Raw genomic sequence first — 25,117 nt, forward strand, 5'->3', positions numbered from 1 at the left:
TTATTTGAAGAAATTATTTTAATACAGTGAATTTAAATGGGTTTCAATGTGTGGTCCCAGGATTTTGGATAGTCATGGAATGGGCTGTGTTGTGTAGACATCATGCAGCTGACGAGCAGGGGGCTCCCACTGACTATTCCGTGTAGGAAGGGCCGGCATCAAAGTAGGAGCGGTGGAAGTTCAAACGGTTCTGGAATGTGATCAGGTTTTCCGGACCAGTGACCAGGGATTTCTCAGTGCCTACGTTTAATCCGTTGTCCTTGTACATCCCGCATTTACTTAAGTGATCAGAAAGCTTCTGGGATATTGCAAAGTAGCTGGTCTGGAACGACAAGAGATAAGCAGGGATGGTTATGGGGAGAGGCGACATAGAGATCAAACACCTCATTCTGATCAGCTACAAGTACTCAGCAATGACACCCATCCCTCTTCGACCCAGACCCCCCTCCAAGACTCCCACAATCAAGTCCTCAGGAGACAATTGGGTCGGTCCTCTTTGAGAATGAATTGTGTCCAAGGAAGAATAATATATGCAGGTTCCACACACACTGACTCTCACTGGGGTACGGGTCCCACACACACTGACTCTCACTGGGGTACGGGTCCCACACACACTGACTCTCACTGGGGTACGGGTCCCACACACACTGACTCTCACTGGGGTACGGGTCCCACACACACTGACTCTCACTGGGGTACGGGTCCCACACACACTGACTCTCACTGGGGTACGGGTCCCACACACACTGACTCTCACTGGGGTACGGGTTCCACACACACTGACTCTCACTGGGGTACGGGTCCCACACACACTGACTCTCACTGGGGTACGGGGTCGCACACACACTGACTCTCACTGGGGTATGGGTCCCACACACACTGACTCTCACTGGGGTACGGGTCCCACACACACTGACTCTCACTGGGGTACGGGTCCCACAGGTGTTGAATTTGCGAAGCTGGACAGTGACTGCAAACAGGCTATTCAACCACTGCTGAGTGTCACAGTTCGGTAAACAGGCTGTTTTCAGGAAGTGTCATTCTTACTGGCATTTCATGGACGGTCGGTTGCTGGCTCCCGTATGTCTGGTTGGTTGTCCGATAGAGCGGATTTGTTGGCTGAGATCTGCAAATGGTCAATGAAAAACAAGCTCCATTGATGATCGCATATCAAACATATGTTCATTTATATAGACACCATCTCTAGGGTTCCCGCTGAGCGAAGCATTTCAGCTCATCCTACCCACCTTTCCATAGAAACCCGTAACTAGCACCTCCAAGGCAAGTATATCCTTCCGTAGATATGGAGACCAAAACTGCATACACTACTCCAGCTATGCTCACACCAAAGCCCTATACAATTGTAGCAAGACTTCCTTATTCTTGTACTCCAGTTCCCTTGCAATGAAGACCAACATGCCATTTGCCTTCCTAATTGCTTGCTGGTTGTGCATGCTAACTTTGTGTGTCATAGAGTCATTTACGGCACAAAAGAGGCCGTCTTGATCCCCTGTAAGTCTATTTCTCTCAGGTGGCCATCCAACTTCCTCTTGAAGTTTTGATCATCTGCTTCCACTACCCTTATTTAGCAGCGAGTTCCAGGTCATTGCCACCTGCTGTGTAATAAAGTGCTTCCTCATATTTCCCCTGCATCATCTGCCCAAAACATTCAAACTGTGTCCCCTAGCCCTTGTTAATGGGAACAGTTTTTCCTTGTCTAACTTATCTAAGCCTGTCATAATCTTGTACAATTCCATTAAATCTCCTCTCAATCTCTTTTGTTCTAAGGGGAAAAAACCCAGCTTTTCCAACCTAACCTTGTAACTAAAATCCTCCATCCCTGGAACAATTTTTTAAAATATTCGTTAATGGGATGTGGGCATGCGCTGACAAGGCCAACATTTATTGCCCATCCCTAATTACCCTTGAGAAGTTGGTGGTGAGCTGTATTCTTGAACCGCTGCAGTCCATGTGGGGTAGGTACACCCACAGTGCTGTTAGGAAGGGTAAATCTCTGCACTCTCTCATGGACCCTCTCATCCTTCCTAAAGTGTGGTGACCAGAACTGGACACAATACTCCAGTTGGAGCCTAACCAGAGTTTTATAAAAGTTCAGCATAACCTCCCTGCTTTTGTACTCAATGCCTCTATTTATGGATCCCATGTGCTTTACTAACCACTTTCTCAATATGTCCTGCCACCTTCAAAGATCAATGCACATGCACCCCCAGGTTCCCCTGTTCCTGCACACTTTTTAGAACTGTGCCATTAAGTGTATATTGCCTCTCCCTGTTCCTTCTGCCAAAATGCATCACCTCACACTTGTCAGTATTAATTTCCATCTGTCACCTCTCTGCCCATTCTGCTAGCCTATCTACATCCTGTTGTAGGCGGTTCATATCGACCTCACTGTTTGCCGTACCTCTAAGTTTGGTGTCATCAGCAAACTTTGAGATTCTACTCTATATTCCAAGATTCAAGTCATTTATGTATAAATATATTATAAAAAGCAGTGGTCTCAGTCCTGACCCTGGAGGAACACCACTGTCTGCTACCCTCCAGTCTGAAAACAACCATTTGCTACGACTCGCTGTTTTTTGCCCTTAAGCTAATTTTTTATCCAATTGGACACTGGCCCTCCTATTCCATAAGCCTCAATTTTGTTAACAGGCCTTTTATGTTCCTTGTACTCGTACATCCAAGTCCCTCTGAACATCAACATTTAGTAGTTTCATGCCTTTTAAAAAATATTCTGCTTTTCTATTCCTATGACCAAAGTGAATAACTTCACACTTCCCCACATTATACTCCATCTGCCACCTTGTTGACCACTCACATAACCTGTTTAAATCTCTTTGCAGCCTCTTTGTGTCTTCCTCACAGCCTGCATTCCCACCTAGCTTTGTATCACCAGCAAAGATTCAGCGAGAGTCCAGAAGGCTGTGTTGCCTGCCATCTGGTTCACTAATGCCCTTTAGGGAAAGAAATTTGCTGTCCTTACCTGGTCTACATGTGACTCCAAACCCAGAACTAAAGGTCAGGGGAAAAAAAACCTGACAGGACCATATTGGACCTGAACCCAGCCCGAGTCCCTCCAATTCTTCCTAACCCGACCACTGGAATGTTCCCTTTACTTACCTTGCGACTCCCAATCTTCAGGAAGCTGCAGCATGAGCGTGATGACGTCATAGAGACGCTCACTGCACAGACTCGGAGTTTCCCTCTTTGACATCTCGGACTCGCAGCTCAAGTAGGTTTTTTCCCTTTAAACACTTAACTGCAATTATTGCTGTGTGTGTCCGACCCGGACCCGGACCGAGCCCGAAATCCAGCCCCGGAAGAGCAACCTGACCCGAACCGAACCCGACACTTGTCGGCGAGTCGGGTAGCAGGCCTTTACCCACAGCAATGTGGTTGACTCTTAAATGCCTTCAGTGGACAATTAGGGATGGGCAATAAATGTTTGACAAGCCAGCGATGCCCACATCCCATTAACAAATAAAAAGAAAAGCAAGCAGTTAAAAAGGCAAGTGGTATGTTGGCATTCATCACAAGGGGCTTTGAGTACAGGAGTAATGAAGTCTTGCTGCAGTTGTAGAGAGCCTTGATGAGACTGCACCTGGAGTATTGTGTACAATTTTGGTCTCCTCAACTAAGGAAGGATATACTTGCCATAGAGGGAGTGCAATGGAGGTTCACCAGACTAATCCCTGGGATGGTGGGATTTTGTCTTATGAAGGGAGATTGAGGAGACTGGGCCTGTATTCTCGAGAGTTTCAAAGAATGAGAGGTGATCTCATTGAAACTTACAAAATTCTTACAGGGCGTGACAGGATGGATGGAGATAGGATGTTTCCCCTGGCTGGTGAGTCTGGAACCAAGGGACAGAGTCTCAGAATAAGGGATGGCCATTTTAGACTGAGAAGAGGAAGAAATTCTCCACTCAGAGGGTGGTGAATCTGTAGAATTCTCTACCCCAGAGGACAGTGGAAGCTCAATCATTGAGCATGTTCAAGACAGAAATCGATAAGATATCTGAATACTAATGACATCAAGGGATATGGCGAAAGCGTAGGAAAGTGGCTTTGAGGTAGATGATCAGCCATGATCTAATTGAAAGGCGGAGCAGGCTCGATGGGCTGAATGGCCTACTCCTGCTGCGATGTTCGTATGTTCTTAAACTTAGACGCATTAGTCGACCAAGACTTGTCAAAGTCATTATATGGATTGTAAATAGCTGAGGCCCAGCACTGATCCTTGCACCACTCCACTAGTCACATCATGCATCTTGAAATTGCCCCATTTATCCCTGCTTTCTGTCCATTAACCAATCCTGCACCCATTCTAACATATTACCCACTACTCCCTTGAGCCCTTATCTTGCATATAACCTTTTGTGTGGCACTTTATCGAATGCCTTTTGGAAATCCAAGTATACTATATCTACTGGTTCCCCTTTATCTACCCTACTAGTTACATCCTCAAAAAACTCTAATAAATCTTCTAAACTCAAGGGAATACAAGCCGGGTCTATGCAACCGGCACTCAAAATTTAACTCTCTAAAGCCTGGTATCATTCTGATTAATTTGCATCCACTTTAGGGTCAATATATCCTTCCATAGGTGCATGGTCTTCTTGATATCTATCCTAAACTGTACTTTTTTCATTTTGTAACCGTCCCCTTGTCCTCTGATTTAATGTGAAACAGCAACACACACTCCCAATAATCCCCTGTAAATATCGAAACACATCGGGACTCCTGTAAATACTGACACACTCCCGGGGATCCCCTGTAAATACTGACACACTCCCGGGGATCCCCTGTAAATACTGACACACTCCCGGGGATCCCCTGTAAATACTGACACACTGCCCGGGGATCCCCTGTAAATACTGACACACTCCCGGTGACCCCCTGTAAATACTGACACACTCCTGGGGATCCCCTGTAAATACTGACACACTCCCGGTGACCCCCTGTAAATACTGACACACTCCTGGGGATCCCCTGTAAATACTGACACACTCCCGGTGACCCCCTGTAAATACTGACACACTCCCGGGGATCCCCTGTAAATACTGACACACTCCCGGTGACCCCCTGTAAATACTGACACACTCCCGGTGACCCCCTGTAAATACTGACACACTCCTGGGGATCCCCTGTAAATACTGACACACTCCCGGGGATCCCCTGTAAATACTGACACACTCCTGGTGACCCCCTGTAATTACTGACACACTCCCGGGGATCCCCTGTAAATACTGACACACTCCTGGGGATCCCCTGTAAATACTGACACACTCCCGGGGATCCCCTGTAAATACTGACACACTCCCGGTGACCCCCTGTAAATACTGACACACTCCTGGGGATCCCCTGTAAATACTGACACACTCCCGGTGACCCCCTGTAAATAATGACACACTCCCGGGGATCCCCTGTAAATACTGACACACTCCCGGTGACCCCCCTGTAAATACTGACACACTCCCGGTGACCCCCTGTAAATACTGACACACTCCCGGGGATCCCCTGTAAATACTGACACACTCCCGGTGACCCCCTGTAAATACTGACACACTCCCGGTGACCCCCTGTAAATACTGACACACTCCTGGGGATCCCCTGTAAATACTGACACACTCCCGGTGACCCCCTGTAAATAATGACACACTCCCGGGGATCCCCTGTAAATACTGACACACTCCCGGTGACCCCCCTGTAAATACTGACACACTCCCGGTGACCCCCTGTAAATAATGACACACTCCCGGGGATCCCCTGTAAATACTGACACACTCCCGGTGACCCCCTGTAAATACTGACACACTCCCGGGGATCCCCTGTAAATACTGACACACTCCCGGTGACCCCCTGTAAATAATGACACACTGCCCGGGGATCCCCTGTAAATACTGACACACTCCCCGGGAACCCCCTGTAAATACTGACACACTGCCCGGAGATCCCCTGTAAATACTGACACACTCCCCGGGTCCCCCTGTAAATACTGACACACTCCCCGGGACCCCTTGTAAATACTGACACATCCCCGGTGATCCCCTGTAAATACTGACACACTCCCGGGGACCCCCTGTAAATACTGACACATCCCCGGTGATCCCCTGTAAATACTGACACACTCCCCGGGACCCCCTGTAAATACTGACACACTCCCCGGGAACTCCCTGTAAATAATGACACACTCCCGGGGATCCCCTGTAAATACTGACACATCCCCGGTGATCCCCTGTAAAAACTGACACACTCCCCGGGAACTCCCTGTAAAGAATGACACACTCCCGGTGACCCCCTGTAAATACTGACACATTGCCCGGGGATCCCCTGTAAATACTGACACACTCCCGGTGACCCCCTGCAATTACTGACACACTCCCGGGAACTCCCTGTAAATAATGACACACTCCCGGTGACCCCCTGTAAATACTGACACACTGCCCGGGGATCCCCTGTAAATACTGACACACTCCCGGGGATCCCCTGTAAATACTGACACACTCCCGGTGACCCCCTGTAAATACTGACACACTGCCCGAGGATCCCCTGTAAATACTGACACACTCCCCGGGTTCCCCTGTAAATACAGACACACTCCCCAGGACCCCCTGTAAATACTGACACACTCCCCGGGTCCCCCTGTAAATACTGACACACTGCCGGGGATCCCCTGTAAATACTGACACACTCCCGGGGATCCCCTGTAAATACTGACACACTCCCGGGGATCCCCTGTAAATACTGACACACTGCCCGAGGATCCCCTGTAAATACTGACACACTCCCAGGGATCCCCTGTAAATACTGACACACTGCCCGAGGATCCCCTGTAAATACTGACACACTCCCCGGGTTCCCCTGTAAATACAGACACACTCCCCAGGACCCCCTGTAAATACTGACACACTCCCCGGGTCCCCCTGTAAATACTGACACACTGCCGGGGATCCCCTGTAAATACTGACACACTCCCGGGGATCCCCTGTAAATACTGACACACTCCCGGGGATCCCCTGTAAATACTGACACACTCCCGGTGACCCCCCTGTAAATACTGACACACTCCCGGGGATCCCCTGTAAATACTGACACACTCCCGGGTCCCCCTGTAAATACTGACACACTGCCGGGGATCCCCCGTAAATACTGACACACTCCCGGGTCCCCCTGTAAATACTGACACACTGCCGGGGATCCCCTGTAAATACTGACACACTCCCGGGGATCCCCTGTAAATACTGACACACTCCCGGGGATCCCCTGTAAATACTGACACACTCTCGGGGATCCCCTGTAAATACTGACACACTCCCGGTGACCCCCTGTAAATACTGACACACTCCCGGGGATCCCCTGTAAATACTGACACACTGCCGGGGATCCCCTGTAAATACTGACACACTGCCGGGGATCCCCTGTAAATACTGACACACTCCCGGGGATCCCCTGTAAATACTGACACACTGCCGGGGATCCCCTGTAAATACTGACACACTGCCGGGGATCCCCTGTAAATACTGACACACTCCCGGGGATCCCCTGTAAATACTGACACACTCCCGGGGATCCCCTGTAAATACTGACACACTCCCGGTGACCCCCTGTAAATAATGACACACTCCCGGTGACCCCCTGTAAATACTGACACACTCCCGGTGACCCCCTGTAAATAATGACACACTCCCGGTGACCCCCTGTAAAGAATGACACACTCCCCGGGAACTCCCTGTAAAGAATGACACACTCCCGGGGATCCCCTGTAAATACTGACACACTCCCTGGGTTCCCCTGTAAATACAGACACACTCCCCGGGAACCCCCTGTAAATACTGACACACTCCCCGGGTCCCCCTGTAAATAATGACACACTCCCGGTGACCCCCTGTAAATACTGACACACTCCCGGGGATCCCCTGTAAATACTGACACACGCCCGGTGATCCCCTGTAAATACTGACACACTCCCCGGGAACCCCCTGTAAATACTGACACACTCCCCGGGAACTCCCTGTAAAGAATGACACACTCCCGGGGATCCCCTGTAAATACTGACACACTCCCGGGGATCCCCTGTAAATACTGACACACTCCCGGGGATCCCCTGTAAATACTGACACACTCCCCGGGAACTCCCTGTAAAGAATGACAAACTCCCGGGGATCCCCTGTAAATACTGACACACTCCCCGGGAACCCCCTGTAAATACTGACACACTCCCCGGGTCCCCCTGTAAATACTGACACATTCCCCGGGAACCCCCTGTAAATACTGACACACTCCCCGGGAACCCCCTGTAAATACTGACACACTCCCCGGGAACCCCCTGTAAATACTGACACACTCCCCGGGAACCCCCTGTAAATACTGACACACTCCCCGGGAACCCCCTGTAAATACTGACACACTCCCCGGGAACCCCCTGTAAATACTGACACACTCCCCGGGAACCCCCTGTAAATACTGACACACTACCCGGGAACCCCCTGTAAATACTGACACACTCCCCGGGTCCCCCTGTAAATACTGAAACACTCCCCGGGAACCCCCTGTAAATACTGACACACTCCCCGGGTCCCCCTGTAAATACTGACACACTCCCGGGAACCCCCTGTAAATACTGAAACACTCCCCGGGAACCCCCTGTAAATACTGACACACTCCCCGGGTCCCCCTGTAAATACTGACACACTCCCGGGAACCCCCTGGAAATACTGACACACTCCCCGGGAACCCCCTGGAAATACTGACACACTCCCCGGGAACCCCCTGTAAATACTGACACACTCCCCGGGAACCCCCTGTAAATACTGACACACTCCCCGGGAACCCCCTGTAAATACTGACACACTCCCCGGGAACCCCCTGTAAATACTGACACACTCCCCGGGAACCCCCTGTAAATACTGACACACTACCCGGGAACCCCCTGTAAATACTGACACACTCCCCGGGAACCCCCTGTAAATACTGACACACTCCCCGGGAACCCCCTGTAAATACTGACACACTCCCCGGGAACCCCCTGTAAATACTGACACACTACCCGGGAACCCCCTGTAAATACTGACACACTCCCCGGGAACCCCCTGTAAATACTGACACACTCCCCGGGAACCCCTGTAAATACTGACTGTGTCAGGAGTTTTCTCCTAACTTCTGAACACACAGCCACAGTCAGGGGAACAGATACTCAAAGCAGTAAACGTGGTTTATTAATGTACAGGGACAGAAATGGCAATAAGTACAGAGATCTAATAATCCAACATAGGATATCACCCACTGAACTCTCCAAACACACATACATGGATAACCCGTGTTAGAAAACCTGGACCGGACCCAGAGTTTGGTCCACATGTTGATCACTGTGTGAAAAGCAACGTCCTGTCAAGTGAATATCCCGATCCCAGTCCCTGAATCCCTCTCCCGGATTAATCCCTTCCCCCGTACCCGTATCCCTGGAAGCAGTTCGGATGCTCGAATCTCTCGGGGAGTCCGGGTTTTACCCGGTAGTACTGACTGGTCCGGGCCGGGGCGGGGGGCTCGGGGTCCGGTGTTGTCTTCAGGTATTTCACTGTCGGTTCCTTTACTCCGCACAGAGACATGGCCACCAACTGCAACAAACCTGTTACCAGGCAACCGCGTCCTGCCAACACTCCGATACATCATCCAGACAGGAAGTGCCTCAACAACCAATGGGAGAGTCCCATCCGCACACTGACTCGCACTGGAGTACGGGTCCCACACACACTGACTCTCACTGGGGTAGGGGTCCCACACACACTGACTCTCACTGGGGTACGGGTCCCACACACACTGACTCTCACTGGGGTACGGGTCCCACACACACTGACTCTCACTGGGGTAGGGGTCCCACACACACTGACTCTCACTGGGGTACGGGTCCCACACACACTGACTGTCACTGGGGTCCGGGTCCCACACACACTGACTCTCACTGGGGTCCGGGTCCCACACACACTGACTGTCACTGGGGTCCGGGTCCCACACACACTGACTCTCACTGGGGTACGGGTCCCACACACACTGACTCTCACTGGGGTCCGGGTCCCACACACACTGACTGTCACTGGGGTCCGGGTCCCACACACACTGACTCTCACTGGGGTACGGGTCCCACACACATTGACTCTCACTGGGGTCCGGGTCCCACACACACTGACTCTCACTGGGGTACGGGTCCCACACACATTGACTCTCACTGGGGTCCGGGTCCCACACACACTGACTGTCACTGGGGTACGGGTCCCACACACATTGACTCTCACTGGGGTCCGGGTCCCACACACACTGACTGTCACTGGGGTACGGGTCCCACACACATTGACTCTCACTGGGGTACGGGTCCCACACACACTGACTGTCACTGGGGTACGGGTTCCACACACACTGACTCTCACTGGGATACGGGTTCCACACACACTGACTCTCACTGGGGTACGGGGCCCACACACACTGACTCTCACTGGGGTACGGGTCCCACACACACTGACTCTCACTGGGGTACGGGTTCCACACACACTGACTCTCACTGGGGTATGGGTTCCACACACACTGACTCTCACTGGGGTACGGGTTCCACACACACTGACTCTCACCGGGGTACGGGTCCCACACACACTGACTCTCACCGGGGTACGGGTCCCACACACACTGACTCTCACCGGGGTACAGGTCCCACACACACTGACTCTCACTGGGGTACGGGTCCCACACACATTGACTCTCACTGGGGTCCGGGTCCCACACACACTGACTGTCACTGGGGTACGGGTTCCACACACACTGACTCTCACTGGGGTACGGGTTCCACACACACTGACTCTCACTGGGGTACGGGTCCCACACACACTGACTGTCACTGGGGTACGGGGCCCACACACACTGACTCTCACTGGGGTACGGGTTCCACACACACTGACTCTCACTGGGGTATGGGTTCCACACACACTGACTCTCACTGGGGTACGGGTTCCACACACACTGACTCTCACTGGGGTACGGGTTCCACACACACTGACTCTCACTGGGGTACGGGTTCCACACACACTGACTCTCACCGGGGTACGGGTCCCACACACACTGACTCTCACCGGGGTACGGGTCCCACACACACTGACTCTCACCGGGGTACGGGTCCCACACACACTGACTCTCACTGGGGTACGGGTCCCACATACACTGACTCTCACTGGGGTACGGGTTCCACACACACTGACTCTCACTGGGGTACGGGTCCCACACACACTGACTCTCACTGGGGTACGGGTTCCACACACACTGACTCTCACTGGGGTACGGGTCCCACACACACTGACTCTCACTGGGGTACGGGTTCCACACACACTGTCTCTCACTGAGGTACGGGTTCCACACACACTGACTCTCACTGGGGTACGGGTCCCACATACACTGACTCTCACTGGGGTACGGGTCCCACACATACTGGCTTCTACTTCTTCTTCTTCTTTGGCCTCCTTGTCTCGAGAGACAATGGGTAATCGCCTGGAGGTGGTCAGTGGTTTGTGAAGTAGCGCCTGGAGTGGCTGTAAAGGCCAATTCTAGAGTGACAGACTCTTCCACAGGTGCTACAGATAAAATTGGTTGTCGGGGCTGTTACAGAGTTGGCTCTCCCCTTGCGCTTGTCTTTTTTCCTGCCAACTGCTAAGTCTCTTCGACTCGCCACACTTTAGCCCCGCCTTTATGGCTGTCCACCAGCTCTGGCGATCGCTGGCAACTGACTCCCACGACTTGTGATCAATGTCACAGGACTTCATGTCGCGTTTGCAGACGTCTTTAAAGCGGAGACATGGACGGCCAGTGGGTCTGCGACCAGTGACGAGCTCACTGTACAATGTGTCCTTGGGGATCCTGCCATCTTCCATACGGCTCACATGGCCAAGCCATCTCAAGCGCCGCTGGCTCAGTAGGGTGTATATGCTGGGGCTGTTGGCCGTCTCGAGGACTTCTGTGTTGGAGATACGGTCCTGCCACCTGATGCCAAGGATTCTCCGGCGGCAGCGAAGATGGAATGAATTGAGACGTCGCTCTTGGCTGACATACGTTGTCCAGGCCTCACTGCCGTAGAGCAAGGTACTGAGGACACAGGCTTGATACACTCGGACTTTTGTGTACACTCCTACAGGGGTACGAGTTCCACACACACTGACTCTCACTGGGGTAGGGGTCCCACACACACTGACTCTCACTGGGGCATGTGTCCCACACACACTGACTCTCACTGGGGTACGGGTCCCACACACACTGACTCTCACTGGGGTACGGGTCCCACACACACTGACTCTCACTGGGGTACGGGTCCCACACACACTGACTCTCACTGGGGTACGGGTCCCACACACACTGACTCTCACTGGGGTACGGGTCCCACACACACTGACTCTCACTGGGGTACGGGTCCCACACACACTGACTCTCACTGGGGCATGTGTCCCACACACACTGACTCTCACTGGGGTACGGGTCCCACACACACTGACTCTCACTGGGGTAGGGGTCCCACACACACTGACTCTCACTGGGGTACGGGTCCCACACACACTGACTCTCACTGGGGTAGGGGTCCCACACACACTGACTCTCACTGGGGTACGGGTCCCACACACACTGTCCTATGAGGAGTACCCAGTGAGAGTCAATCTCCTTCTCCCATGAATCAGTCTAGTGAAACTTCGTTGCTCTCCCTCCAAGACAAATATATCCTTCCTTCAATAGGGGTCCAAAACTGTACTCAGCACTTCAAGCGTGGTTTCACCAAGACTCTATGGAATTGTTGTAAGACTTCTTTACTCTTAACTCCTATCCCTTTGTGATGAATGCAAATTCACCATTTACTTGCTTTGTCTCCAAGCTAGCTTTTTGTGCTTTGAATATAGTGACCACCCCCTGCCCAGTCCCTCTGTCTATGAACATTTCCAAGTCTTCCACCATGTAAAAAATGGTCGTTTTCTAATTTTTCCTATCAAATTGGGTAACTTTATATTTTCCCACATAATACTCCGTCTCCCATATTCTTGCCCACTCTCTTTCCCTGTCCAGATCTTTTTGTCACCTCTGTTTCCTTCTTGCAGCTAACTTTCCCATCGAACTTTGTATTTTCAACAAACGAGGATATATTACACTCAGTCCCTTCTTCTCATTCGTTGATATAGATTAGAAATCGCTGAGGCCCGAGCACTGATCCTGGTGGCAGCTCATTAGTTAAAGTCTGCCAAACTGAAAATGACCCATTTATTCCTTCTAAAATAAAAGCAAAATACTGCGGATGCTGGAAATCTGAAACACTGTCACTGACCGGAAACGTTAACTCTGCTTCTCTTTCCACAGATGCTGCCAGACCTGCTGAGTGATTCCAGCATTTCTTGTTTTTGTTGCATTTATTCCTTCTCTCTGCTTTCTGACGGTTAGCCAATCCTGAACCACTTTACTGGAAATGGACATTTCTTTCGCATGGTCACCAACCGCTTTCAGACTTTTCAATACACTGGGTGTTGCAATCTGAGCAGACTTGCCCTTAGTTCCCTGGACTTCAAATGTCACACTGAGTGATGATTGCTCAAAGTCGCATTATCTTTAAATACCCCAACATTTCACAATACCACTTTTCAGTAATTGTTTTTGCAATCTTGCATTTCCAGTAACTCACAAGGTTATTCAATTGTACTTTAGCTTTTCTATGCATGCCCTGAGAGTGTTTGATGGGACCGTGTAAAGAGAGCTTTATTCTGTATCTAACCCCTTTTTTTGTGTTTGATGGGGACAGTGCAGAGGGAGCTTTACTCTGTATCTAACCCAGTTTTTACTATGTTGAGGAGGCCTTTATTCCTCAGGCCCTTTTTACATACATATTATAAAAATAATTTTATTAAAAACAGTAAATAAACTAAAATCTCAAATTAAAATGCCATTCTTGGCGTCGACAATGCACTCCAGTCCCTGGTCGTGGAAGGCCTCAGGCGTACCAGCGGACACCGCATGCTCCTTCTCCAGGAACACCCGGGCGCGAACGTAACCGCGGAAGAGGGGCAGGCAATCGGGGAGGACGGACCCCCCGACGGCCCGCAAACTGGACCTGTGAATTGCCACCTTGGCCAGGCCCAGGAGCAGACCAACGAGGAGATCCTCCCCCAGGCCCAAGCCCCTCCGCACCGGGTGCCCAACGATCAGGAGCGTGGGACTGAAGTGCAGCCAGAATTTGAGGAGCAGCTCCTTCAGATACTCAAATAGGGGCTGCAACCTCGCACACTCCGTATATACATGGAACACGGACTCGTCCAGGCCGCAGAAAGTACAGGCCACCTGGGAGTCCATGAACCTACTTAAAAGTCTATTCCACAGGACTGCCCTGTGCAACACCCTCCACCCCAGGTCCCCGATGTAAAGAGGGAAGACTCCCGCGTAGAGAGACCTCCATCGGGGTTTCCCCTCGCCGCCAGATGGCACACGGACCGCCAGGGCGTGTCCGGCCGGCTGACGAGGGCGAGGAAGTGGAGAGTGTGCAGGAGCAGCCCGTACAGGAAACCCCTCCGCGCCGATTGGAATGGCACGGAGGGCATTTCCGAGAGGCTGCTCGGGTTGTTTGGGATTGGCTCCCAAGGAGGGTTTCGGGGCCTGGGTCCGATGAGCAGTTCCGGCCGAGCGGGGTTCAGCTCGGCCGGGATCGCTCCGCACTCCCGAGCCCCCTTACCACCCGCAGTGAGGGGCGACCCGGGGGTTTCGGCTACTCCTCCGCTCGCCGGATCGTCCCCGGAGTCGGCCGCCCGGACAGCCGAGGCGCTCTCCTCCGCCGGCGGGGGAACGCCCTGACTGGAGGCGACCATGTTCCAGACTCTGAATAGATCCCGGTAAAAGACAGGCAACTCCCTCAGATAGGCGCAGCTAACGGACTCCACCGGGAGCTGCGTGTCGTCTTGAAGGCAGTGACACTGGCGGAAAAAATACGTCGCCAGCGTACACCATCTGGGAGGACGCTCGACGTACAGGTATCTCTGCAGGGTCCGAAGGCGGAGAGTCGCACCCTGGGTGCGGACGCACACCAGCGACTGACCGCCCTCCTCAATCGGGAGACTCAGGACTGCGGCAGAGACCCAGTGTTTCCTCTTGCCCCAGAAGAAATCGACGAGTTTCTTCTGGATCTTGTTGACAAATACAGGGGGCGGGGCCAAAGTGGCCAACCGTTACCACAACATGGAGGCCACCAGTTGGTTTATGACCAGCGCTCGACCCCTGTAGGAAAGCACTCGGAGCAGTCCTGTCCAGCGCCCCAGCCGAGCGGTGACTTTCGCCTCCAACTCAAGCCAGTTTGCCGGCCAGGCTTCCTCAGCGGGGCTAAGGTGGACTCCCAGATAGAGGAGGTGCGTAAAAGGTGTCATGTCCTCCGGCAGGGAGTCCACCCGCCACTGACCCACCAGGAGTCCAGAACATTTCTCCCAATTGATCCTCGCGGAGGACGCGGCAGAAAAGGTCTGCTGGCAGTTGCGCATCCTCCGCAAGTCAACGGGATCTGTGATTGCGAGGAGCACGTCGTCGGCGCAAGCCGAGAGGACGACCCGCATGGCCGGCTCGCGCAGAGCCAATCCCGTCAACCTCCTGCGAAGCAGACACAGGATGGGCTCCACGCAGATGGTATACAATTGGCCGGACATGGGGCATCCCTGACGCACTCCTCTCCCAAAGCGAAGGGGCGCCGTCAAGGACCCGTTAACTTTGACTAGACACTCTGCGGCGGCGTATAAAAGTCAGACCCGGGCCACGAAATGCGGCCCGAGTCCGAAAGCGCGCAGAGTCCCGAAAAGGTATTCGTGATCCACCCTGTCTAACGCCTTCTCCTGATCGAGGGAGAGAAAGGCGACCAACTGACCAGTCCTCTGGGAAAGATGGATCAGGTCCCAGACCAGGTGGATGTTGTCCTGGATGGACCGGCCCGGGACCGTGTAGGACTGGTCGGGGTGGATCATGTGGGCCAGCACGGAGCCCAGGCGGGTAAACATAGCCCCGGCAAAGATCTTATAATCCGTGCTGAGGAGGGAGACCGGACACTAGTTTTTAAGCAGGCAGAGATCACCCCTCTTCGGCATTAGGACGATGACCGCCCTGCGCCACGAGAGGGGCATCTCCACAGTCGCCAGGCTTTCCCCCAGGACCCGTGCGTAATCGTCCCCCAGGACGTCCCAGAACGCCCGGAGGAACTCCACGGTCAACCCATCCACCCTGGGGATTTGCCCCTCGAGAGCTGGTGGAGGGCGCCAGTCAGCTCTGCCAACGTGAGCGGAGCCTCCAATCATTCAGCGCCCTCCGGGCTTACCTGCAGCAGGTCCTCCCACAAAACTCTGCGCGCATCCTCGCTGGACGGATTCGGAGAGAACATCGCACTGTAATAAGTACGGACCAGGAGGCCCATTCCCTCCGGATCCGTGATGGAGGATCCGTCGTCGGCCAGCAGCTCAACGAGCTGTTTATGGACCCCCCGCCATTTTTCCAGCGAGTAGCAGAAGGGTGAGGCGCGGTTCAAATCTTCCAGGATCCGGATCCGCGACCTCACGTACGCGCCTCGGGACCCTATGAGCTGCAGGTCCCTCAGCGCGCCCTTCTTCTCTTTGTACGCCTGCCACAGGGCCGGGTCCACGACGACATGACCGAGGCGGGACTCCAAGTCGAGCACCTCCCTCCCAAGGCGCTCGATCTCGGCTTCCCGCCTCTTGGTCGACCCCTTCGCGTACTCCTGACAGAAGACGCAGATGTGAGTCTTGCCCACATCCCACCATAGCCTCAAGGAGGGGAAGCCCCCCTGCTTCCTTCTCCAGTTGGCCCAGAATCGACAGAACGAGTCCCGAAATCGCACGTCCTCCAGCAGCCGGTTGTTAAAGTGCCAGTACACGGAACCCGCCCGCGTGCGGAGCGGAGTGAACTCCGCTCACACCAGGCGGTGGTCCGAGCACGGCACCAGCCGCATGGAGGCCGCCGAGACGCGGGAGACGTACGCCTGCGAAATGTAGAGGCGGTCGATTCGGGACCCTCCTCCTCCAGACCTCCACGTGAAGGCGCTGGAGTCGGGATGGAGATTCCGCCAGACGTCCACCAAGTTAAGGGAGCTGATCAGTCCCTCAACTTCTCCACCGACGCTTGGCCGCGCTGGGGACCGGAGCGATCCCCCACCTCGAGGGCGCAGTTAAAATCCCCCCCGAGGATGATGCACTTGCCGCTATCGATGGAGCTCAAAGAAGCGCGCTTGCAACGCGCCGGGCCTGGGCGCGTACACGTTCACAAAGTGGAGCGGCACGCTACCCAGGCGAACGGCGAGGTGGAGCAAGCGGCCCGGCACTAGCTCCTTGACCCCCAAGATCTCTGGCTGAAAAGTCGGGGCCAACAAGATAGCCACCCCACTAGAAATAGGGGTGAGGTGACTCATGTAGACCCCACCCTGCCACTCCAGGAGCCAGGTGGCTTCGTCTCCCGGAATGGTGTGGGTTTCCTGCAGAAAGCTCACCGCGTCTCTCCCTTCCATAAGGACTGATTGTGAAACCTGTGGTGAGCCCCTCTGCTGCCGTTGATGTTGAGGCTGGCTATGGTTATCTTCATGTCAAAGGTACTTAAAACCCGTCACCAACACCTCACTGTGAGGAGGGAGTGGAAGTGCACCTGGCCCTCCACTCCCCCAGCAACCCATTGAGGAATACATTAAAACGGCGCCTCTCAACCAGTTTCACGCCCGTGCGTTTGCCCGCTTTCTTGAGGGCGGCACGGACGGACTCGATGATCAGCGCCAGATTCGACAAACAGCCGAGGGCCAGCTGAACTTTATTGGGGCAACCCCTGCAAGCCGCGAGGAAATCCCGGAGTTCTGCCATGGGGATGAAAGGAGATTCGATGGGAGGCACGAGGGACTCCACCACCTCACTGGCAATGGAATCAAGGTCATCCTCCGTGCCCCACACCAAATCCCCATCCTCCTCCGGGTCGTCACCGCCAGCGGCCGACACATCCACCACACACTGTGGGGCGGACGTCCCGGCCGCGCCAGCTGGTCCTGCCTCCGTCACGATCCCACCCCCAGGATCGATGGCGGAGGAGTCTTCTCTGGGTTCTACTGTGAAAGTGGAGCCTGTGGGCGCCAGCAGTTCAGGATCCCCCTCCACCTCCGTCCCCAGGCCAATGAGTGGTCCAGGGGGAACAGAAGTTCCCGACTCCGGAAATCCAGCCGGAGCCGAGACCGGAGGCGGAGAGAGGAGGCCATCTCCCGATCCGCCAGCACCCACAGGCCCAGCAGATGGAGCAGCATTCTCAGTTATAACCGGGTCGGGTGTCTCCTGGTTGGTGGTGGACTCCGGCTGGGAGGGCCGACCCTTTGGGGCCCCGCCCTCCCCTCTACTCAGGGCACCCGACCCAGTAGCAGTGGCAGAATGGGCGGCGTCCCCAGGCTCCCCCACCACAAGCAGGGCTCCACTGGCTTCCCCCGGAGGGGCCACATGTACAGGTGTCTCCCCCTCCCCTCCATCCTGAGGAATAGGGAGCTGCTGCCCGGACTTTGCAGCCTTGGTGGTGGTGGCAGGGGGAACCTGAGGACCCGAAACAGGAGACAGCTCCCCTCCAACAGATGGACCCTGCACCTCTGGGCCCCTTGTTACCTCTGTGCAGGGGTGCCTTCTCCTCTTTTTCCCACTAGGGCGCGGAGGCTTAGAGACCTCCATGTCATCAGAGGCCCCCGCCTCCGCACCCTCTTTTTTCTTTTTAGTCACCCTGGGCCTGAGCCCAGCCCTGGGACAGGTGGATTCCATGGGAACGGGCTTTGGGCTGAGCTCAGGCTCGGGTTGTGTCAAAGTGTCCAGGGGACGCGCCTCTTGATGTTTCTTTTTTCTCCGCGTCTTCCTTCCACTCGGACGGACACTCCGCTCCCCGCTGAAGGCTGTGAAAATCACAGCCTCCGGAACCGACTGAGCGGTGTCTGTTGGATGTGTGGGGGGAGTGGGAGGAGGTGCTGTGGAACCACCCTGGGCCGCCGAGGTGGAGCCAGCGGCCGGGAGGTTGGGGCAGTTCTTACGAACATGCCCCACCCCCTTGCAGACGTGGCACCGCGCCCCATCCGAGGTCCAAAAGACGCAGTAGGCCGTCCCCTGGAACTCTACACTGAAGTGGCCCTCTAAGACCTCCTCCCGCGCCAGCTGCATGAATAGCTGGCGGCAGAAGGGGTAGACATGTCGGAGGCTGTGCTCCCGAAGACCGAGCGGAACTGGGGTGATCCCAGACCTCACCTCCCCCAGATGGTGTAGGTGGGGGAGGAGGAGCCCATCAGGAATGAAGGGTGGGACGTTTGACAACATTACCCGCTGCGCAGTGGCCCCCAGAGGGTCCACTGGCAGGAAAGTCCCACCCACTGTGAGCCCCGTACTTAGGGCAAGGGACACCGCCCGCTCGGTCTTCAGGAAGAACACAGCCTTCCCATACATCTTTGAGGCTGCCACAATGGCCGAGGGGCCGACAACCTCGGGCATTGCCTCAACGCAAACCTCAATAGTCATGGTAGGGTGGGTGTAACTCTTCACCCCATGCTTTGTTGTCAATATTCTAAATGGTGCCGGGGCCACAGGAGCGGCTGCTGCAGCATAGGAGGGCCCCGCCACCAAACAAGGCTGTGAAGCCATAGGGTAGAAGAGTCACGTCCACCGATGAGAGAAAAATAAATAAAATTGAAATCAAGAGAAAGGAATAACAAAAAACAAATTATTGCAAAAAGCAAAAAAGCACAGACTGGAGGGTATGGCTAGGGAGAGAGGCTGAACGAGAGGAGGGTCAGGAGGAATCAGTCTCTTTGCTGGTGTTAATGCAGGCAGTCCTTTTGCTGGTCTTCCAGTTGGTGGTGGGAGGGGGTGCGATGTCTTCACCTGGGACAGCTGTAGCTGCCCAGACACACTCTGCTTCCGATGTGCTTTATACAGTTAAGAGAAAGTCTCTTCACCTGGGCAGCTCCAGCTATCCCAGGCTCGCTCGTTGGGGTGGGGAAGGAGCTCCTATTCAATGCTGTTAAAACACAGGAGCTCCCTGTTCAAACAAACAACCCCACTCCTTTCCCCCTCCCAACAATGAATGAAAGGGCTACAAAACCCAAACTCACAAGAGCTGACAGTTCTTCTAGTTTCCTGCTTTCTTCTCACAAAAAGACAGATGGAAATCCTTACTTTCAGTCTCAGTCTCAGTCTCAGTCTCAGTCTCTCCCTCTTGCAGCAGTCACATAGCCTCCAGCCTCTGCACACAGCAACAGTCAGCTGCACCTCATTGATACACTCAGCACCTCCAATTAGCCAGCAGCCAACCCCCGTTTTTTTTTAACATCCTGTGAAGTTAGAGGGGCCTTTATTCTGTATCTAACCTGTTTTTTTTTTGTTTTTTTTACTCTGTATCTAACCCCCTTTTTTTTAACTCAGTATTCCCAATCAGAGAGGAGCCAATCCCCATTTTTTTTTCTTCTTTTTTTTTCCAAGCTGGCCTTTATACCCCAGGTCCCTTTTATATATTTTATGTCGAGGGGGCCTTTATTCCTCAGGCCCCCTTTATATACACACTTATATTTTTAAAATAACTTTATTAAAAACAGAAATAAACAAAAACTCAAATTAAAATGCCATTTTCGGGTCGACGATGCACTCCAGTCCCTGCGGTGCCCACCGGTCGCGGAAGGCCTCAAGCGTACCGGCGGACACCGCATGCTCCTTCTCCAGGGACACCTGGGAGCGAACGTAACCGCGGAAGAGGGGCAGGCAATCGGGGAGGACGGACCCCCCGACGGCCCGCAACTTGGACCTGTGAATTGCCACCTTGGCCAGGCCCAGGAGCAGACCGACGAGGAGATCCTCCTCCCAGCCCAATCCCCTCCGCACCGGGTGCCCAAAGATCAGGAGCGCGGGACTGAAGTGCAGCCAGAATTTGAGGAGCAGCCCCTTCAGATACTCAAATAGGGGCTGCAACCTTGTATCTAACCTGTGATGTACCTGCCCTGGGAGTGGTTTTTTAAAATTATTCATTTCATGGGATGTGAGCATCGCTGGCAAGGCCAGAATTTATTGCCTATCCCTAATGGCTCTTGAGAAGGTGGTGGTGAGCTGCCTTTTTGAACTGCTGCAGTCCATCTGGTGCGGGTGCTGTTAGGAAGGGAGTTCCAGGATTTTGATCTAGCGACAATGAAGGAACAGCGATATAGTTCCAAATCAGGATGGTGTGTGGCTTGGAAGGGGACTTGAAGATGGTGGTGTTCCCATGCGTTTGATGGCTTCGTCCTTGCAGGTTGTAGAGATCGTGGGTTTGGAAGGTGCTGTCAAAGGTGCAGTGCATTTTATAGATGGTACACTCTGCTGCCACTATGTGTCGGTGGTGGAGGGAGTGAATGTTTAAGGTGATGGACTGGGTGCCGATCAAGTGGACTGCTTTGTCTTGGATGGTGTCAAGTTCTTGAATGTGGTTGGAGCTGCACCCATTCAGGCAACTGGAGAGTATTCTATCACACTCCTGACTTGTGCCTTTTGCTGTTAGACAGGCTTTGGGGAATCACTGCAGAATTCCCAGTCTTTGACCTCCTCTTGTAGCCACAGTATTTATGTGGCTGATGCAGTTCAGTTTCTGGTCAGTAGTGACCACCCACCCCCCCTACACCCCCAGGATGTTGATAGTGGCGGATTCAGCGATGGTAATGCCATTGAAGATCAAGGAAAGATGGTAAGATGCTCTCTCTGCAGATTAATTTATTTGCACTTGGTCAAAATGTTGATGGGAGCTGGGTGTCTGTACAATCAAACAAAACTGTATGGTTTTAGCCTCCTTGCCTAAGGAAGGATATACTTGACTGAGAGGGGCTGCAACATTGTGAACATATGTTCAGTCGACTGATTCCTGGGATAAGAGGCCTGTCCCACGAGGAAAGATTGAGTAACTGGGCCTATACACTCTGGAGTTTAGAAGAATGGGAAGTGATCGCAATGAAATGTAGAAAATTCTTAGAGGAATTGACAGGATCGATGGTGAGAGGCTGTTTCCCCCTGGCTGGAGAGTCTAGAACACGGGGTCACAGTCTCGGGAGAAGGGGTTGGCCATTTAGGACTGAGATGAGGAGAAATTCCTTCACTCAGAGGGTTGTAAATCTTTGGAATTCTCTACCCCAGAGAGCTGTGATGCTCCATCATTGAGTTTATTCAAGGCTGAGATTGATAGATTTTTGGGCACTGAGGGGATTAAGGGATATGTAGATCAGGTGAGAGAGTAGAGTTGAGGTTGAAGATTATCCATGATATTATTGAATGGCAGAGCAAGCTTGAGCAGCTGAATGACCTTTTCCTGATCCTATTTCTCATAACCCCAATGAGAGATGGTACTTCCAGGAGAGTAACATTGGTGGGAGGAGAATTCATAACAGCTTTTGAAAAGGAAGTGGATAAATATTTGTAACCGATATATTTAAAATCGTACAGTTAAAGGGCAGGTGATTGGAACTAAGGCAATAGCTCTTTCATAGAGTAAGGACCAGTTTGATGGACCAAATGGGGAAAGGGGAGGGGAATCGGACTAAGGACACATAGTAACAGTAGGTCATTTCGCTCTCAAACCTGTCCCAGCACTCAAACACAGTAATTCCAACTCTGCTGTCTCATAAATCTGGAGACAAACTATTAAAAATCAAGAGATTTGGTACAAAAATCATGAGTTGCTTTTTTTTTAAACATCAACCAATATAGATTGACATAAAAACAAAAAATGCTGGAAATACTCAGCAGGGCAGGCAGCATCTGTGGAGAGAGAAGCAGAGTTTCAATTCAATAACTATCATCAGAACAGGGAAAAGTTAGAAATGTAAAAGGTTTTAAACAGATGAAATATGGAGGGTCGATAAAGAATAAGAGGGATGGTCTGTGATAGGGTGGAAGACAAGAAAGATTGAACGATAAAAGAATTGATGGTACAAGACCAGGAGCAGTGTGTGCATGGTGGAGCTGGAGACAGTTGCTGAGGAGGGAGATGTGACCGTGGAAACAAGTCTTGGTAGATATCTGGTCAAACATGAGAAGGGAAACTGAAAGCAATGAAGGTGTCTCCAGCTCCAATTTATTCCACATAGATTCCAATATAAATTTCACCTTTCATGTTTCAGATCCATCCATGATTACAGGTATCTCCGAGACAATCAGCATTCTTTGATCTGCTGTTCTTGGCGCATTCTGAGTGCCATACACCATGACATGCATGCCCTTATTCTCCCTCTTCAACAGCATGACTCACTCTATGTCAACGCTGTCCTTTCACACAGTTTCATTCCATCCTTTGTCTAATCTGACGCCTTAACAAAAACATTTTTTTGTCTTTCAGTTATGAATGATCACAAGCTTCAGCAACTTGTATACCTACACCCCTCAGGATCCTTCTTCCCCTTCATTTCCCTCTGACCCCATCGCTTCTTCCAATCTCACCCATTGCCGTGTATTCACGATACCCTCCGACCTTCCTCTCTCTGACTCTGAACAATCTCTCCTTAGCAAAGGCCTCAGCTTCATCCCCTTGTGTCCCCACCTGAATGAATTCTGAGCTTGGCTCGACACTGGGCTCTTTGTCCATCGCCTTCGCCTCTGTGTCCACTTCTTTGGCCAGGAGTCCTCTCCCATCTCCAGTATTCTCCTTCAACCAGACCCCTCCTCTGGCCTCTTACCTTTCTTGATCTTTTCATTGAGAACTGCCGATGTGACATCAGCCATCTCAATTTCTCCGCTCCTCTCGCTCACTCTAACCTGTCTCCCTCTGAATTTGCTGCACTCCAGATCTAACCCTAACTTCATCATCAAACCTGCTGACAAGGGTGGTGTCGTTGTTCTCTGGCGTACCGATCTCTACCTCACACAGGCCGAATGCCAACTTTTTGACACTTCCTTCTACCTCCCTTGGACCATGTCCCCACCACCGAACATCAAGCCTTTGTCTCCAGGTCTGCCACTGATCTCATCTCCTCTGGAGATCTTTTCTCCATGGCCTCCAACCTCATAGTTGCACCAACCCACTATGGCCCACTTCTACCTCCTTCCCAAATTCCACAAACAGGACTGTCTTGGTAAACCCCTTGTTTCAGTCTATTCTTGCCCACTGAACTGATTTCTTCCTATCCTGACTCTACTTTATCTCCTCTTGTCCAGTCTCTTCCCACCTACATCCGTGACCCTTCAGATGCCTTCCAGCACTTTACCAGTTCCCAGTTTCCTGGCCCTAACTATATCCTCTTCACTATGAGTCAATTCCTCTGCACCCGATCCCCCACTTCTCCTTTGACTCATCTCACTTCCTCCAAGTAAAAGATGTTGCTATGTGTACCCACATGGGTCCTAGTTATTTCTGTGGAATATTCCTTGTTCCAGTCCTACTCAGACACCCCACCTACCGCCCCCCCCACTCCTCCCCAACCTCTTTCTCTGGTACATTGATGACTGTATCGGTGCCGTTTCCTGCTCTTGGCCTGAACTGGAAAACTTCATCAACTTTGCTTCCAATTTCCACCGTTCTCTCACTTTCACAGGGTCCATCTCCAACACTTCCCTTCCTTCCTCGACTTCTCTCTCTCCATTTCTGGGGATAGGCTATCAACAAATATGCAAGAAAAGCCCATGGACTCCCACAGCAACCTTGACTACACTCCCTCACACACTGCTCCCTGTAAGGAGGCCATTTCATTCTCCCAGTTTCTCTGTCTCTGTTGCAGCTGTTCTGATGATGCAACCTTCCACACCAGCATTTCTGATATGACTTCCTTTTTCTTCATCCGAGAATTCCCCCCCAATGTGGTGGACAGGGCCCTTGACCGTGTCTGTCCCATTTCCCACAGTTCTGCTCTCACCCCTTCCCCTCCCTCCCAGAGCCATGATAGGTTTCCCCTTGTCCTCCCCTTGCACCCCACCAGCCTCCTTATTCAACGCATTATCGTCTGCCATTTCCACCACCTCAGGCGTGATGCCACCATCAAACACATCTTCCTCTCCCCTTTCAGCATTCCGAAGGGACCATTCTGTCCACAACACCCTGGTCCACTCTAAAGGCCT

At 52.6% G+C, this 25,117-nt stretch overlaps 1 protein-coding gene across 1 annotated transcript; it reads right to left on the minus strand.

Annotated features, from left to right (window-relative positions):
• On the minus strand, window positions 1–9,648 carry LOC137347402 (piercer of microtubule wall 1 protein-like). The gene is made up of 3 exons (XM_068011838.1): window positions 9,471–9,648; window positions 1,048–1,126; window positions 1–322 (listed from the first exon to the last, which is right to left on the minus strand). Exons 1-3 carry the CDS (start codon window positions 9,623–9,625, stop codon window positions 134–136), a joined length of 423 nt encoding a protein of 140 aa, XP_067867939.1. The 5' UTR covers window positions 9,626–9,648; the 3' UTR covers window positions 1–133.
• Between the last annotated feature and the right edge of the window lie 15,469 nt (window positions 9,649–25,117).

The sequence above is a fragment of the Heterodontus francisci genome, chromosome 32, assembly GCF_036365525.1.
Source record: "Heterodontus francisci isolate sHetFra1 chromosome 32, sHetFra1.hap1, whole genome shotgun sequence".
In the NCBI taxonomy this organism is placed as follows: Eukaryota; Metazoa; Chordata; class Chondrichthyes; order Heterodontiformes; family Heterodontidae; genus Heterodontus; species Heterodontus francisci.

What these genes read in the sequence shown, in the direction of transcription:
- LOC137347402 (XM_068011838.1), bottom strand. Translation starts at nt 9,625, where the DNA reads ATGTCTCTGTGCGGAGTAAAGGAACCGACAGTGAAATACCTGAAGACA. An exon ending in AACTGCTTCCAGGGATACGG is followed by an intron (nt 1,127 to 9,470) that starts GTACGGGGGAAG and finishes GACCATTTGCAG; the next exon opens with ATCTCAGCCAACAAATCCGC. An exon ending in CGACCGTCCATGAAATGCCA is followed by an intron (nt 323 to 1,047) that starts GTAAGAATGACA and finishes TTGTCGTTCCAG; the next exon opens with ACCAGCTACTTTGCAATATC.